The sequence below is a fragment of the Mesitornis unicolor genome, unplaced genomic scaffold, assembly GCF_000695765.1.
Source record: "Mesitornis unicolor isolate BGI_N332 unplaced genomic scaffold, ASM69576v1 scaffold8127, whole genome shotgun sequence".
Lineage (NCBI taxonomy): Eukaryota > Metazoa > Chordata > Aves > Mesitornithiformes > Mesitornithidae > Mesitornis > Mesitornis unicolor.
The window spans coordinates 59,716-78,075 of record NW_010198351.1 but is presented as its reverse complement, the minus strand read 5'-3'; the positions used below and the strand labels follow the sequence as shown (position 1 = coordinate 78,075).

Genomic DNA, 18,360 nt, shown 5'->3' with positions numbered 1-18,360 from the left:
GGAATATAAATTTGGCTTGGAAAGGGAGGTGAACACAGTGTTTTGTCAAAAACATGTGTTTTGGCTTCCTCAGGAAAATTCTCCCTTCCAAGTGGAACTGGTCTATAAGCAGGGTTCGCATTAACTCCATAGAAATGTAAACAGAATTTAGCAGCTGGATTCCTTGTAGGTTCCTTTTGCAGGGATTTTGCTCCAGCTCACATCTGGGCAGTGCTGCTTGGGGCATCTGGGGAGATGCAACACCCCAGACCGAGCTCCCAAACTGGAAGCGAGAAGTACCCTATATTTAAAATGGGATTGAAGCTGTGCAAGAAGCACCAGTTAAGCAGAGATATTTAAGCCTGGATGAGCAGTGGGAAGAGTGGAGATGGGGCTGAGGGAGCAGGCAGGGGCTGGGATGAGGAGCCAGGGATGGATGGGGAAGGCAAAGGGTTACAAGTCAAGCTTTCCAAAGGGAAGACACGCCAGAATCAAAATTATTTTTCAGATTTAACTCAGGACCTGTGCAAGTATGTACTTTGAGACACAGCTGTTAGATGAGTGCATGACTTTTTTTACACAGATTGTCTGCAAAATAGAGCAGAAAAGGCTAAGAGACCGTCTAGCCCACCTCCTTCCTGAAGGCAGGATCAGCTTTGTATCTGTCGTTCCTCATGCGTACTTGACAGACATGTTCTTGGAAGCCTCCAGAAACGCCCTCAGCATCTGACTTTGTGCTTAACTGCCTTTACTATCAGGATTTTTTTCCTGATGTCTCATCTAAAGCCTCCTTACTGTCATGTAAACCCATTTCTGCTTCCTATACTTGAGAGAACATGAAGAACAGTTTATTTTCTTTATCTCTGTGGCTCTTTTCCATATAGCAAGACTATTATCACATCTCACATCGGTTTTCTCCTCTCTGGTTTTAAATTGAAAGCCCTGCAGTTGTCCCTCACAGACATTTTTTGAAGCCTTTGCTCATCCTCACTGCTTTTCTCTGGAGAGTTTCCAGTTTCCCCCACCTTTCCTCCTGTGCTGCACCAAAACCAGACCCAGCACTCGGAATCTCTGACTCATTACAAGTGCCAGTGGGATTGACAGTCACTTCTGCAGCATTTACATCTACAGTGTCCGAGTGCTTCACAAAAGCACAAATTAATTAGGCTTCATGTTTCATTTTGGGAAATGAAGGTTCACCGTCAAACACAGAAGTGAGGCATGTGAAATGAAGGTCAAAAGAATCCTTTAATTTTGGATTATGAACTTAAAATATTAATTTTCAAAGTAATCAGCTCTTCCTAATACCTCATGCCCAGAGCACAGCTAGCACTGAGCACAGTTACAGCTGTGAGTGGTCACCACAGCTTTGTGTCAAATGCCCAGAGTATAAATGTGAATACTTGTCAAAAGCTTTATTTCTGTCAATTGAAAAGCATCATCTAAAAGCTCTGTGACAAAGACAGGCACAAAGATTCTACCAAATCAGAGCATTGTTAAGTTACCCAAGTAATACTGTACAATAGAACGTGGTCTTGGAGACCATCTATGTGGCCAACTGAAAAAGTTGAATCCATAGGGAGGGAATATACATACTTATAGAGAGAGAAATACCTGCTGTCATCTCTGTTTAACATTTAGTAGGGCTGGCAAATGATGACCATAAGCTGTAGTACACAGCTGCCTAATTTTGTATTGTGATTTTTTCAACTTTTTTTTTAAATTTTATTTTAGGAATGGGTATGCTCGCCAGTGTATACACAGATGATGAAGAGAGAGGCAACGCAATGGGAATTGCACTTGGAGGCCTTGCTATGGGAGTATTAGGTCAGTGAGATGCAGGCTGTGCCAGCAAGAGAAACCACTCCCCAAAGCATGTACTTGATGTCAGAAAGCAGAAGCAGAGTCTCATCGAGCGCAACGTTATCGTGCCATCACTAAATCAGATTCACTGTGCATGTAAAGAATAGATTTTCACATAGCAGCACATTTCTTATGTGAATACATATGTCAGGCAATAATCTCTGAGATGTTTGGGTTTTGTTTACATGAAAGAGTATTTTGGGGAGTGAAAAATACAGTAATTGTAACGATCAATGATTAGTTGGTTTGAGTTTTTTTTCTGTTTTGTTTTTGGTTTTGTTTTTTTAATTGAACTTTTTGGTCACTGAGTGCCAATAGCAGGATGCCCAAATGCTTGCAGTAGATGTTTGTTTGGAGTCAGAGATGGAGCTTCACCACTGTGTCCTTCCTTTCTCCCTGGCAGTGGGCCCACCTTTTGGGAGCGTCATGTATGAGTTTGTGGGGAAGAGTTCTCCTTTCCTGGTGCTGGCAGCACTGGCTCTGTTGGATGGAGGTAAGTAAATACAAAGAGTCGACGTCACTACATACAGCATCCCTTTCCTATTGCTACCATCTCGGCCCTTCTTGGAGAAATATTACAGTACTGATTTCTTTTCACAGCTGTTCAATTATTTGTTCTGCAGCCATCCAGAGCACAAGCAGAAGTAAGTATTACGATAAAACACTCTAGGCAATGGATGACACTTTGCTTTTCCTAACCCCAAGCTTTTGTTTCACAGAGTCAGAAGGGGACATCACTACTGACGCTTTTGAAGGACCCGTATATCATTATTGCAGCAGGTACCAAATCCTTTTTTAATTTTCTTTAGACCAACTGCTGGTGTTATACCTGGCATCCTGGAATGCCTCAGGCTGAGATGGTTTAACAGTATTGTCACTTGTTGTTTTCTTTAACATAAAGCTCAAAGAAAAAAATAATCTGTTGGTAATACAGGATAGATACCAGTAGGAACGTAATAGGCAGAAAGTTTGAAATGTAGGTGTCTTTACAGCTGATGGAACATTAATGACTTGTGGTTGCTTGCTAAGGTAATGAGATGTGGCCATGAAATTTTCTATGAGGCAAGTGAAGAGGGTCAAGGCTTTTGGAGGGAGCGATTGCCAGCACATCGCAGGCAGGCGTAGAGAATAATACTGAACTTTTTTCTGTTTGAAGAGGGAGTGAATTTGGTCTCTAGAGCATCGATTATATTTCAGAAAAGGTCTGGGTTGGATGGTGAATGGCATTTGGTATTATATGTATCATTTGTCTAATGAGTCTTCCTGTCTCGAGGGAAGTTAGCCTTTTGGTGTTGCATTTTGTTGAATGTTTATTCTGAAGTCTGTAATTAAGCCTGTCTCTTTTTAATGCTCATAAAATATCTGAAAACAAATAGTGATTTTTACAGTTTGTTTCCTTAGTCCTAACTTGCAACTCTTCCAGGCATTTTTCGGTTCATTGTTTCTTGGTGGTCTTAGGGAATTATCATTACCCTAACTCCTTCACTAGACACTTGATCAAGCTGCGATTAAAGTTTTACAAACACTTTTTGCTTGAGAAATTCTTGGTGCATTGAAAGACCTTTCTATAGTATGAAAGTATTTGAGGAAAAAGAGTAGTAAAGACAGTACCTGTCATGAAAGCTCAGATCTTCATCTAATTTGGTACCTTGTCTCTTACAGCACTTAAAGCAGGTGCTGCAGGTTAAAGTTCATCTAACATTATTTTCCAGACACCTATTTTATATGCAATCCTTGCCAAGGTCTAGTCTGTGACAGACCTTGGTTTAAACCACAAAATATGACAAGGAGACTGATTTAAAGAGGTACTTTGCTTGGCTAAGTCTTAGCTACTCCTCCCAAGCTTAGTCTTAGCCATGGAAAAGAAGAGGTACCAAGGATCATAGATCCCACTATTTTGACCATGTCCCATGCCTGCTAAGAGTGAAGACAGACTTTATTCTAATTTTCTAACACATTTGCATGGCATTCATTTTCTGCAGTTCTTCTCTGAAGCTGTTTCAGCTGATGTTTCTGGCTCTGTAAAGCAGGGCTGTGCGGAGAGTCTCAGGACAGCAAAGTAATGGAAAAGATGCAGGGCTGGGTAGCCATGAATTAGGACAGCATGTGTCAGAGAGACCTTACCTTCACTGCTGTGACTCTTTGCTTCCTCTTTCCCCTTTCCATCTTTGGTCCAGTGCAGCTGGACACAACAGGAGGCAGGGAAAGGAAGGAGAGGCAGAAACATAAAGACCCTTGCTGTTCCAATCCCTGCTGCCCTTGCTAACTGCCCTGGGTGATCTGTTCTGCTCCCACCAGTGTCCAGGATCTGAGAAAGTCCCTCCCGTGGGTTACTGGTGGAGTTAGGAGCAGCAACCAGGGTCTCTGCTTCTCAGGACAGAGACTGCCCAGCACCTTGACAGTATGGATGAAGTTGTTCTCTCATCTCAGCCTCTTCTCCCTTTTCCCTTGAAGAATAAATTTGGAATTTTTCAGAGCTGAATGTCTAATACCAACTAGAAATACAGCCTTTTTCTTTGGCCTACCAATGCATATGAGTCCAAATACAGATTTCTTGATGCACGAGGAATACACTGCTTAAATGTTAATTGCTTCAGTTCTGAAGCTGTTACTTTGTTACAGTGAAAAGGGTCTGAAAGTTTCATTTGCTCACCCATACCCCAAGGAATCTGGTATTTTCCTTGCTTTATCTTTTAAGATGGAAACTTCTGATCCTGATGCTCACAGGGAAGGGTGGGCAAGTGGCTGGTTGGGACGACAGAGTCAGCTCCGTGCTCCGACACCTTGGGGCAATCAGTGAAGGCACCATGTCACATTTCTCCATATCCAAGCCAGAATATGTCTTCTGCTTCACAAGGATGCTATGAATGTGGATGTCCCACACAGTGTAAAATGTTCAGATACAGCGATTAGAAAGATGAAGGTTAAAAGCTCCATTGGATTTGCACTGCTTAGGGAGATTAGAGGTTTTGGATGGCTTTAAAGGCAGTTACTACCTCATTAAAATATTGACTGCTTCTCTCGTGGGCTGACTTGTTAACTACAAGTAAAACCCAGGGACATTTCAGCCGTGCTGCAAATGGGCTAACAATCTCAGTGTTTCTTGCACTCTTGATTTAGGTGCAATAATTTCATGGTATAAATTCAGATTCAATCTCCTGTGTGTGCGTCATACACTTGAGTTATAATTATTTGTATTTTCAACATACAGGCCCTTTCTGACCAATTTGGCTCATCTATAACACAATATTTACTCTTTAGCACAAGCTGTCTTGAACTCCAACCTCAAGTTTCTCTCTCCTCTTACTGAAAGTGTCACTTTTTCCTTTGATAACCGTTGTTGCCTGAGTTAATAACAGTGACCACCACAATGGGCAGGAGGCCAGTGCTCTCACTTGCTCTAGTCCTACTGCCTGCTTGCTTTTCGTGCCAGCAATAGCTTTTGCAGGATGCTCTGTGGCCATTCATATTGAACATCCACTCACCAGTCCAGGTGGGGATGTCACAAAGATGTGGGCATCAAAGGGACAGGACCAGATGATACGGCAAGCTTGCATGAAAACCTCTGCGGGATAAAGGAGGCAGAGTCTATATTTGTTCATATTTCCTATGTGGATTGTGTCAGAGATGATGCTTCAAAGTCAGTGAAATCAGTACTCATGGACCCAGGCAAAAGAAACATTGCTGACACTTTTTGTCACTGCTGGTAGGAGCTCAATGAATGAAGTCGATGTCATTCTTGCAGCAGACCTCACTGACAGGGATTAAAGAAACATTAGGTGCCACCAGCTGACAAAGTTGCATGGACAGACACTTTAAATTATCAGATCCAAAAAACCAGAATTCAGACCGATTATTATCACAAGAGCTGACAAAGTTGCATGGACAGACACTTTAATTTAAATTATCAGATCCAAAAAAGCAGAATTCAGACCGATTATTATCACAACCACATGGGTTCTTGAGAAGATGTGTGACAGCTTTTCACTGGGTACCTGCTTTATCACAGAAAAATACCAGTGATGTCTTCGGCACTCTGACAAAAGCTGAGTGGGTTCTTGGTAGTGGAGATGGGATCCAGATGGAAAGTTGCAATTTCACACCTTCTGGCCAATGTAGAGTATTTAATCTAATTTAAAGAAGAAACAATGTAAGTTTTATGCCTTTGAGATATGGCCCTCTAAAGAGAGGTCAGCTCTATGCAAGACAGAGGGAAATAGTATTTTATCATCTTTTGGGGAAGCTTTGCTAAGGTAGCATGGTCTTTACTGGATTTTGCCCTGAGTTTGCAGAGTACCAGCTCAGGCTCTTGCTTTTCTTTTGGGGCACGTCCTTAGGATCTGAAGTACCTTTGTCACCAGGTACTTGGCTACTTTGGTAAGCTCTGGTGATGCCTCCTGACCTAATGAGAAATAGATGCCACACACCTGTTTCTCATATCTTTGTGAAGTTTAAGAGTAGAATAAACCTTTGCTATTTAATCCATCTCTGTTAGAATGGCCTTGCACTTTGTGCAGCCTGAAATGTTTTTCCAGCATCAAGGAAGCTGCTCGAGCGTGGCTGAAGAGGGACAGCCTCAAGGTGTTCAACTGAGGCTCCTTACGGACACTGCACGAGAGGGAGCTTGCAGCAGTGTGGAAGGGTTGGCTTTAGCTCTAACCTTTCGTCTGCAGGGGTGGCTGAAGAGGGACAGCCTCAAGGTGTTCAACTGAGGCTCCTTACGGACACTGCACGAGAGGGAGCTTACAGCAGGAAGGGTTGGCTTTAGCTCTAACCTTTCATCTGCAGGGTAGAGCAGTGCTGAACTCTTACTCTTTGCCCTGGGAAGGGAGTGAGCCAGCTAGCCTGGAAGTTCATTTTAGGAATTGTGGATACACAGTCTAATGTGTTCTGACAGGTCTGAGCAAAGACACCAGTGCTCATTTTGTTTTCAACTGTATGATGAGGAACTCGATCCAGGAGAAATAATATTTCTCTGACCTCAGACAAATGAAGTTCTTATTTTAAGAAGTACAATTTGGATGGTAAATAATTGCAAGAGTCTAGAATATTTTTCTAAATTTCAGAGTTTATAAATATTAGGAAGAAAGATAGAAGTACAAGTCTGAGGTTGTTGCTTCTAATAACTTCCAAAGACCCTTGAAAGTCATTTTGCAAGGATTGACAGAGGGGATGTGTCCTGTTACCCTGCGCAAGGCTTTGACTGCCTCAGGTTCTTTTCACTAAGTGGGAAAGGCATCTTGAATCCAAAGAAATACAATGGGGTTTAATAATCCCTGCACTAAAGCTGAAGTGCACTGCTGAAGTGGATGAACTTGGCACAAACCCACTGAAACCTCGAGCTGCAGGCAGTGGCATTGGGCAGAGCTGAGCTGAGGGGCAAGACTTAATCAGCACTTCCACTGCTTCTTATCCTTTTCGTTTGGGTGACTACAGGTCCAGAAGTTCAAAAGAGATTTGGAAGCATTGGAAATTCATTGGTCTGGGTGAGCTTAGCCAGACCCATGCTTTGCTGCATGGACTCACTGGCTGCCAGCTATAGGATCTCTACACAAAATCTCCTTTTGTGGAGGACAGACATCTCTGTGGTTGTCTCGTGGTATTTTTAGGATCGAGACCTCCACATCTTATCGTAGTCATTCTCAGGTGATGGAGGCAAAGGGTCAGAGCCTGTCTCTTACAAAACAGGGCTCTGTTTTTGCCCCAGGAGATCAGATAAAGACCAAAAGACTGTAGTTTTAGCTAATCATTTGTACAACAGTCAGACCTCATGAACTTTCTAAATGTCATCAAGCTTACTGCAGACTTTCACCTTATGAAAATAGCTTAACCTTTGTTGTAGAATTTCTAGGAGACTAGAAATATATAGAAAGTTAGGCTGCAGCGATTTTACATTCTGTTCTATTTCACATTGATCAACATTTGATGCATGACAAATAGGACTGTAAAAACTCAATGTTTTTTGGAAAAACATCTATTCTTTGCATGGCTTTTTGTTCATAATCAAAAGAAATAATTACTTCTTTCTTTTTTTCCCCTCTCTTCTTTCTCTAAGGATCAATCTGCTTCGCAAACATGGCAATTGCTATGCTTGAACCAGCTTTGCCCATCTGGATGATGGAGACCATGTGTTCGAAAAAATGGCAGCTTGGTAAAGTACAGTATATTATGTGCATCTCTATATTTTGTCTGATGACTGTCTCAGTTCTGGTCCTGTAAGTGATGGTCTTCTTAGATGCTTCAGGGTAGTAATTTTCAGCCGTTATTTAGTCATCCCATTCAACAGAAAGCAATGGGAAAGCCCCAACTTGAACCACCTCATAACCCTTAACAGGGACACAGTTTCGGGAAATCGGTGTCCACAGGCAAATTGGGAATTTGTCCCATGTATCCAGTTAGGCTAGAGAGCAAAACTGGGGCAGTTACTTTCTCTTTGAGGTGAACAAGGCAGGGTGGTGGAAAGAAGAATGGACTAAATTGCAGTGGGTAAATGTGCAGGAGGTTAATGTGAATCATCTTAGGTGTAGACAAGAGTTACCATTAAAACACAAAGTATATCGGATAATGTTAACAAATGTTCTGTGCTGTGACTTTTCATTAGAGTATTTTTTTAATATCAATATATGGCATTTGAAAGAAAAAGAAAAATCCTCAGTGAAAATTATGTTCAGTGAGCACACCACTAATATCCCTGCACTGTGTTAATGTAGGTATCCCTACACCACAGAGAAAGCACAAACCTTAGTTCTAATTAAGGCAAACTCAGATCCAGGGTGACCATAGGTAGCAGTCCTTAATGTGCTGCTGTGCTGTTGAACATGGCAATGACTGCTAGCCTGTAACATAGCAAAATTAACACAAAAACTTGGATATTTTAAGCCTCATAAAGAAAAAGAAATACTGCTTATCTACCTCCCTCACTAGACTTTCATATAACTGGTGCAACGGAAATGAGATTTACAAATCTCTTAGTTGAATAGAGGTTCCTAGAAGGAAAATATCCATTTTAAATTAAGACTAATTTTACTTCTTAATGATATAAGTAATTGACTCCATTACGCTTTGTCTGATTTGACAGCATTAATTAAAGTTTCTAAGCCTCTTAAATTATATCTTGAACTGCAGGGTTTTAAGCAAATTATTATCTTATGCAGTTTGGAGATCCAGCTGTTTGAAGCATGATCTGAAGAAGGTATAAAGAACCTTTATTTGATCAATTAATATCACTGTGTACAAAGCTATTTAGAAAATTACGGTTCTGCTTCAGTATACCACAGCTTACACAACCTGTAAGTCTTATTAACAAGACTGCAGGATTTTCTTACAGTTGCCAAGGTCTGCTATATGTGACCGTTTGGTATAAAAACATAGCTCCAAGCAGTGCAAAAGCAGTTGTGGTTCCACAGGTGAAAATGTTTCCCTGGTATCACCACTGTTACCCACAAGGATTTTAATGACAGGATATTGCAGTTCTAAAAATTACCTCTCAGTTTTTTTCTTATGAATATCAGAGAGATAAGAAGGAAGACGGCTAGGCAGGAAATGAGAAAATCCATGTTGCCTTGGTGAAAGATGAGCAGCACATACACTTAAAGGAAATGGTTTGATTGTGGATCATAATGTCGTGGCTGCTTTGTAAATCTGAATTACCTGATTTAGCAGTGACCAATGGAAAGCTTGTCATGGCATGCACCAATTTGTCAGACTTTCCCAATTTTGTCACACTTCACAGTTTTATTTTTCTTAAGAAGATGAAAAATTTAACAGGAACAAGAGAAAAATACTGTGTCTCATTTCTTCCAAGACACATGAACCATTCAACCTCATTGCACAAGGATGCAGCATTAAGCACAGCCACCCCATTCCTCTGACTCTTGGATATTTTTCATGCGGTGTCTTCTCCTCAGGGGCAGTCCCTGCCCTCTCACTCACCTGCATCGTCCTCCTCAGTGCTCTTCAGGCAGCCGAGGCACTGACACACCCCTCTCCATCACCAATTCCACCTTGGATATTTCCCCTCTGCAACTTATGTGTAGGGAGAGAATGTATCCTCAATACTGGCTGTAACTGGCTTTAAACCAGAGAGATTTCTGCCCACTGTGCAGACAGCATCTATCCCAGCTACAGCTGCTGCTGTGGAAGCCTCAAGACTAGAAAAAAATGCTGGTCCCAGTAGGATTTTTTTTTTCTCAGTGGACATGGGGGAGGTGGAAGGATCAGAAGGAAATTATTCAGGCACCCTGGAGCTGCTAAGGTGATGAAGGGACTGGAGCATCTCCCAGGAGGAAAGGCTGAGAGAGCTGGAGCTGTTTAGCCTGGAGGAGACTGAGGGAGGATCTCATTAATGCTGATAAATATGTAAAGGCTGAGGTCAGAAGGATGGGACCAGACTCTTCTCAGTTGTGCCCAGCAACAGGACAAGGGGCAATGGTCACAAACTGGAACACAGGAGGTTCAACTTAAAGATAAGTAAAAACTTATTTACTGTGAGGGTAACAGAGCACTGGCCCAGGCTGCCCAGAGAGGCTGTGGAGTCTCCTTCACCGGAGACATTCAAAACCCGCCTGGATGCATTCACATGTGATCTTCTCTGGGTGATCCTGCTCTGGCAGGACAGAAGGATGGGACCAGACTCTTCTCAGTTGTGCCCAGCAACAGGACAAGGGGCAATGGTCACAAACTGGAACACAGGAGGTTCAACTTAAAGATAAGTAAAAACTTATTTACTGTGAGGGTAACAGAGCACTGGCCCAGGCTGCCCAGAGAGGCTGTGGAGTCTCCTTCACCGGAGACATTCAAAACCCGCCTGGATGCATTCACATGTGATCTTCTCTGGGTGATCCTGCTCTGGCAGGAGGTTGGACTGGATGATCTTCGGAGGGCCCTTCCAACTCCTACTGATCTGTGATTCTGTGATAACTTCATCTGCAAGTCATTACAGATAATTATGTTTTTTTAAATATAAATAAATAACTGATTTTTTTAAATTAATGTTTACTGTAAATATATTGGGTAAATAATTTCAAAACAATAGTTTCTTCACCTTTACATCATGGATGTTGTCTTGGCTTTGGTCTCTGCTTGACCAGGGACCGTACGGTGGCATCACAGACTCACCTTAACATGAGGCCTCACTGTATTTGCAGCCCTGGAGGGGTCCATGACTGGCAAAGCCAGAGCAGCCCTGCTGTGCCCTCCTCCAGGGAGGGATTTGCCTGTCCCTGACCCTCCTGGGCTTGTGCATGTGCTGAGCATATGCTCCATCAGCCATGCAACCGCAGAAGAGTCGCTTCCCTTGACCCATCCCAAAGGTCATGGTAGTTTGATATAAAGTTTTTGCTCTTTGTTGTTCCATCCCCTCTCCCATACCAGTCCTTGAAGCTGATGCTGAAAAACTTTCCAAAGGTGTCACATCTCTCCTGCATTTCATAGATGATGTCCTGAGATTTCATGAAAAGGCTGCAACAAACCGGATATTTGATTTTTTTGGGCTATGCACAAAGAGTCTATTAGATGCGTTCAGATCAAAATTGCAGTGTCTGGAATTTATTAGTTTCTTCTAACGCTTCACTATAATCCTTGCTGATAAAACGTCTCATTCATATTTTTCAGGCGTAGCTTTTATTCCAGCTAGTATCTCTTATCTCATTGGGACTAATCTTTTTGGGATACTCGCGCACAAAATGGGAAGGTATGCTTAATTTAAAAATACTAATAATCTGCCAGGCTGTTCATGTACCATTTCCAGTGTTTCTCAGGGTAGTTTATCAATAGTGGAAATTATTAAAGTTTCTTCTACAGTACAAAAATTGCTTCTTTGAATATGTTGCTACTTTGGTTTTGTAACTTCAGACATGACTCTGAAACATTCAAGATCAGCTCTAACATCTCGGTATCATCGATCTCTGAGTGATGTTTCTTCTTTGATAGGTGGCTTTGTGCTTTACTCGGGATGCTAATCGTGGGAATAAGTATTTTATGTGTAAGTAGAAGATCACATATCTTTCAAACCCTTTAAATGTTCGTGTGTTCATCTTCAAGTATGTGCTTTCCACATGAGATTTTGCTGGTTTCTGCTTTACAATACGTTATTAAACAATGTGTAGTTAATAGGTTCCAGATCAGGATTTTGAGTGCTTTCAAATTTCAGTGCTTCAGTTATTTTAAGTAAGAATGGCTCTGAAAGGAGAAGGATGCTCCTTCTTTTTGAGCTGTCACTCAATGGTTTATTCTTGCTCATAGTAAGTGTGTCAGTGGTTTAATGGCACAGTTGTCTGACATGGTAGCCCAGAACAAGGATCAAACTCTAACTCTCCCATCTGTACAAAGCATGCCACAACTACTCGGAGAATTCATCTTAGAAAAATAAAATGAACCTCATTAGCATGTGCAGTGTGACATAATTAACTGCCTGAAATTTCCTTTACAGGTGCCATTTGCCAAAAACATTTATGGACTCATACCACCAAATTTTGGAGTTGGATTTGCCATTGGTAAGAAAAATTACAATGACTTTGTACAGTCTGTTGTTTATGTACAAATGATTTTGTATGAATTTACATGGAAAATTAGACAGCAGTGAAGCCTGAGCTGTGGCCCAGACTGGTAGGTAGGGCAAGAAGGATTAAAGGACGGTTTGAACTGGGCAGTTTGAACCAGGCTGCTGTTAGACCAGCTGGATGCTGAAGTCCATCTGTCTCCCTAAGCAGATGGTTCAAACTCTCCATGAACGTATACATTGTTTTCACAAATACAGCCACGCACTGCCCAAACCCACAGTCTTCCCTGTTGTGGAAAAGAGTTTCTATAGACATTTTCCTAGAAAAAAATGAGCTTTAATTTTTGTCCATCAAATAGGAATTCCCCTGCCCACACCCATGAACTCTTCTTCAAGTAATGCATGTGAACTTTGCTGATGCTGGACCACATAGTCAGGCTGGAGTGGGGGCCAGGGCTTGATTTTAGTGCTTGACTGGCCCCCAGATGTTCTGGGATATCTTCACACACACGGGATGTGTAGTTAGGAAGGAAGTTACAGGCACAGCTACAAATCCCTGGTATCTCAGCAGTTTTGTCAGCTGTCTTGTGCCGTTTCTTGCTAGCAATGAAAGGTTGGCTCAAAAGACATGTTAAAACCACCATAATAATTTTGACTGACTGGAAGCTAATTCAGTCCTGTAGCCCTACAGTAAATGTAAGTTCATAGCAAATAACTTTCCCCTGAATGAAAGCTACTTTGCTGGTGATGTAAGCGCAGAGCCTTCATACGGTCAGTTGCTGGACATCCACGCGTGTCCACATGTGACCTCAGACACTGTAAAGATCATAAAAAGCACGGATAGCACAGTTATTGAAGAATAAGATAATACAGGTTCTTAAGAATTTAAAAATATTTCTGAATAAACATGCTTTTGCTTCTTGTTTTAGCACATAGTTGGCCAAGATATTAAAAGGAAAAAACCCGCAGACAACAAAACAACCAAACCAGCAGTATTTGCCTGAAATCTGTTTCCCTCCCTCTCTCTCTCCCAGGAATGGTGGACTCCTCCATGATGCCGATTATGGGCTACCTCGTAGATCTGCGTCATGTGTCGGTCTATGGCAGTGTGTATGCAATAGCCGACGTTGCCTTTTGCATGGGCTTCGCCATAGGTAAGTCCAGACTTTGCTCACCCATTATGCATGGTTAAGAAAAGAGAATACACTATGCTGCCAGAAGTGAATGCCAGTGGCATTTACAGACTCTAGGAGCAAGGATTCTCCTTTTCTACAACAAATCAAAGCATAGAGAATTGTGTTTGGCATTTGTTTCCCTCCCTTGCTGTGATGCTGTGCTCATCTTCGTTAGCTCTGAGAGGCTTGAAGGTGTCAGGCACTGAACAGAAATAGGATACCCCTAGGAAAGAGGCTGTGGAATATCTAAAACTAACAACGCAGCTGTGCTCCTCATCATCTGTGAGGTGACCAACTCCCTGCTGGCCTCCTGCCTCCTTGAGTGCGGGATACAAACATCCTTAGGAGCATCTCTAATCTCTTCAATGAATGTGGAGCATGGAGCCAGGAAAGGTTTATATTATAATTACAAACATGTCTCTACATTCCTCAAATCAATTTGTAAAGCAGGAGTTTCGTGTATAAAATTACTGTTGAATAAAGTGACTGCTGCAAATTTTGTGTCTGAGCGACCTTCAGAAAAGAGTACTTTTATTTATACAAGGTCCCTCTGCTGGCGGTGCCATTGCAAAGGCCATCGGGTTTCCATGGCTCATGACGATTATAGGGATCGTGGATATCCTCTTTGCTCCCCTGTGCTTCTTCCTTCGAAGTCCACCTGCCAAAGAGGAGAAAATGGTAAGCACAATGTCGTTCCTTTGTCGTTTTGTTTTGGGTTCTTTTGGGTTTTTTTTTGTTTGGTTTTTTTTTCTTTCTGTTTGTTTTGTGTGCTTTTTTTTGGTTGTTGGCTTTTTTGTTTTTTGCTTTGTGGTTTTTTGGGGTTTTGTTTGTTTGTTTTAGTGAAACAAATGAGAACTTATTTCTGCATCTTTGCCTCTAACTTCCCCAAAATGGGACCAGCACAATTTATTTCACCCTCATCTGTCATCTTTGGAATTAACTCCCTTCTTATGCCCAAGACATATAAAGAAAAGCTTATTAGTTACGTCTTACAAAGTCACAGAGTTGATTATCACAAAACAGGATCCAGTGGACATTCATCTGCAACAGTATAAGTTGTGATAGAGTCAGTATAAAAGGCATTTTGGTTTTTCCTTGAAGTGCCAGAACTGTATTGACTGATTCTGGTTTATTCCTTTGTGTACTTCAACCTGTTTATATTTCCTAGGGTCCTCTACAGTATATTTTGCATCATATTTTTTCCTCCTCCTTCTTCCTACATACAGATCAGCTGCCCTTGCAAATTAATGCCTTCTGTTAGCCTATCTGTACCACAGGTCTTATCCTGACTTGTTTTTTTTAATATAACTTTGCCAATGACTTAATTTTCTAGAGCAGTCAGTGCTTCCCAGCCACTCTGTGGTGCATAAGAAAAATGATGTTTGGCCAAACCTTGCCCAGTCCCCTGTGAGTCACAGTGGGTATTTAGGGATGAGACTCAGGAGCAGGTGAATGTGTTCTGGTACATCCCTAAGATTATGTGCCCAGAGACCTAAGTAAAAAATCACTGTGATTAAGTCTTTAACAGATTTATTTCCCCCTATTTTTCCCCATTAATGTTCACATTTGTTCTCTGAATCCCATTCCACTCCTTCACTCCCACTGCTCCCTGCTGATATTGCCACTCCCTAGAAAAGGAGATTCCCGCTTTGGTTTTGGTAATCCTTTTCTTTCATGTCCCCTCTTATTTAAACCACTCTCCTCTCGTCCTTTCCCATTTCTGCAGCCCAATTTGCCCTTTTTTTATAACAGCCTTTATCTGCTCCCCTGCTCTGCTGCTGCAAAACTCAATGTTCCTATAGGCTTATACAGGATCAGGTTCAAAAGCCCTCTTATTGCAGGAGGGGATCCATTGCCTTGCTCAGGTTTCCTCCGCTTGCCAAAATAGTGACCTCAGTATCTGAAAGGCACCTACAAGAAATCTCGAGTAGAGCTGTTCACTAAGGCATGTAGTGATAGGATGAGGGGTAATGGTTTTAAACTGGAAAAGGGGAGATTTAGGTTGGATATGAGGAAAAAGTTCTTCACTATGAGGGTGGTAGATCACTGGCACAGGTTGCCCAGAGATGTGGTGGAGGGCCCATCCCTGGAGATATTCAAGGTCAGGCTTGATGGGGCTGTGAGCAACCTGATCTGGTACCAATGTCCCTGCTCACTGCAGGGTTGGACTGGATGAGCTTTAAAGGTCCCTTCCAACCCAACACAGTCATGATTCTATGAATTACAAGGCAGCGCAATCCCTGTTGTGATTCCAGGTCTGGGAAAATCCTGGGAAGCCAGTACCAACCTTTGCTGCAAGCTCTGTCACCATCTGTAGGTCCAGCCCACCTAGCACTGCATCCTTGCTTGTGCTGAGCAAGGGTGAATTGGACTCAAAATGTAGTTGCTGATTTCTTATTCAGGTGACATAAAATGCCATTTTGCATGGCCATGGTCTCACTGTGCAGTGCCACGGCTCTGCGAGGACAGAACCTGCTGTGGGTGCTCTTCATGCTTTGTACTGGCATAGGCAGAACAGGAGGGGGAAAAAAGAATCTTGCTGAAACAGCGGTGTAGGTGAGGCCAGAGACCTTTTGTTTTGCACATATTTGGACTGCAGAATCCCAGTGATTCCAGTTAATCCCTTGTCATGACCTTTAGAGACTGCACTGATTATTTTTTTTTTTTTTCACACTGACTGAGGCTGAGGAAAAGGGACAGGATCTCTCCTCACAGCTTAAACACCTTCCACAGTGTCTGCCCCCTAGTAACACCCCTTTAAATGCAAAGCAACTCCTATTTCCAAAGCAGATCATGTCGGTGAGCTGACGTGCTGCTCCTTTCAGTTTTGACGAGTCAGAAGCAGGGTCCCAACTTTGTGCTCTTTCAGTAATTAATTAAAAGCCAAATGTAATCACTCTTTTTTTCCAGGCAATACTTATGGATCACAACTGTCCTGTGAAAACAAAGATGTACACCCAGAACAACATCCAGTCCTACCCCATAGGTGACGAAGAAGAAGAATATGAAAGTGATGAATAACATGAAAAGCCATATAATGTATTTTTGGTGTACAAAATGCAGTGTTTCCTGTGAAACATCTCATCCAGAAATAGGTTTTAGTTGTACTGTACATTTAATAGTGAAATGGTCAAAAAAAACCAAAGGTATATTATTCATTGCCCATGGTTACAAAGCAGACTGCTAACCGCCTTATAAAGAGGGAAAAGCTTTTATAGAGGATTTGTATACTGTTAATCTTTATTTTGTGTATTTAATTTTATTGAATATTACACTATATTTTTTATTAAATGTGTAGTATAAATCTGTATAAACATGAATTTTCACTATTTCTGTTTCTGAAAGTCAACTCACTGTCACAGTATTTCCCGTTTTGTTTAGAGTCATAGGTTGCTGGTAAGAGCTCCATTCTTTCTTATCTAATTGGAAGAGAAAAAAATAGGGAAGCTCAAGGAAAACCTGTCCAATTTGCATCCTTTTAAATTGCAGCCTTGCAAGTACAGCCACAGGAGCTGAAGGTTGGAATTCAGTGTAGGACATGGCTACAAATTTCCTTGATCAGCTTTAGATAAGAGATTAGTAAAATAAAAGGCATAGCTCTGATTATTTAAAAAATGAGCTCCACTTAACCACTCACAGAATGCTGGAGAAAATATTTTATTAAGTATTTTAAATGCCTTCCTGTTAGCCAGTACTATTTAATGAAGTGTTAATTAGCTAAGCAGCTGTGCAATAGGAAGTCCCCAACCACACAACACTGGGTAGACAAATGCGTATGAATGTGCAGCGTTCCTTTTCCTTAAGGGAAATAAGAACAGCAGGAAGATACTTTTTATGTTTCCATCATTTGTATTTAACATATCTCAACTTTATTTTAGAAGCATCTTAAGCGACTGATTGAGAAAAGCTGCAGTACCACAGTACTTAGTCTTAGCATGTACTGGAAGTGAGCTGATAACTTAAGCAGTTCAAACAAAAAACTGTTTTACATGCTTTTGTGCACACATCTAGAAATTCTATATATATTTATTTTTCAAAAAATGAAGTTAAAATATCAACTTTGCTAAAAATAATGAAAAAAGACCAGTTACCAACATCTCATAACATTTGAGGACATGGTCTAACACAGGTGAAGCACTGGATTAGGCAGCCCCTATCTGCACTGAGAAAATCACATTTTGAAAGAAAGCAGTTTAGAACAATCCTAATGTCCTTCTCAACTGTGGTGTATCTTTCCGTTTGTAAAATTAAAATCTTTATGTGCCTTCTTTAATGTAATTGCAGATGTTTTACGTACTACAGCATAGATACTATGTTTACATATAGTTTTGTAAAGTGTATATACTATGGTCAGAAAATATGAAGAATATAGTGGGTCAAACTTCAAGTATTGCTTTGTCAATAATTATGCATTCAGACCACATTAAAATAAAGTTCTCTAAAGGAAGTTCATTATCTATTGTAATCAAGTAAAAATTATAATAAAAGAAGAATCCCCCTCATGATTTGCCTCACATACTGTGGTTTACTGTATACTACTTGGCGAGGAAAAAAGCCAGCAAATATCTTAGGTCATGGGAAAGAAATCCTCATTTCTAGTCCACCTGTAACTCAGGACAAACATTTTCACTCCAGTTCAGAAATACGTGTAACCACAATAGCTTCCAAAACCAGTCTGTTACGTGGCTGCTGGTCTGAGGCTTAACTGCTGGGAAATGGGTAAGGCCCAAAACATGCGGTACCAGGGGACAGCCCTGTATGTTCTTTAAATAAGGGTGGAGATTCAGAGAAAACATTGCAAGAGGCTTAAATGGTGTGAAAGGCCAAGCTTGATGTGAAAAATGA

The 18,360-nt window shown here is 41.4% G+C and overlaps 1 protein-coding gene across 1 annotated transcript in view; it reads left to right on the top strand.

Moving 5' to 3' along the window:
* SLC18A2 (solute carrier family 18 (vesicular monoamine transporter), member 2) overlaps positions 1 to 16,536 on the top strand; it is a 28,365-nt gene extending 11,829 nt beyond the window's left edge. The window contains exons 5-15 of the mRNA XM_010189112.1: positions 1,714 to 1,806; positions 2,246 to 2,335; positions 2,443 to 2,486; positions 2,562 to 2,622; positions 7,898 to 7,993; positions 11,455 to 11,533; positions 11,773 to 11,824; positions 12,272 to 12,335; positions 13,375 to 13,494; positions 14,060 to 14,193; positions 16,426 to 16,536. Coding sequence (XP_010187414.1) covers positions 1,714 to 1,806; positions 2,246 to 2,335; positions 2,443 to 2,486; positions 2,562 to 2,622; positions 7,898 to 7,993; positions 11,455 to 11,533; positions 11,773 to 11,824; positions 12,272 to 12,335; positions 13,375 to 13,494; positions 14,060 to 14,193; positions 16,426 to 16,536 — 944 coding nt within the window. The remainder of the gene's footprint in view (positions 1 to 1,713; positions 1,807 to 2,245; positions 2,336 to 2,442; positions 2,487 to 2,561; positions 2,623 to 7,897; positions 7,994 to 11,454; positions 11,534 to 11,772; positions 11,825 to 12,271; positions 12,336 to 13,374; positions 13,495 to 14,059; positions 14,194 to 16,425) is intronic.
* The last annotated feature ends 1,824 nt before the right edge of the window (positions 16,537 to 18,360 follow it).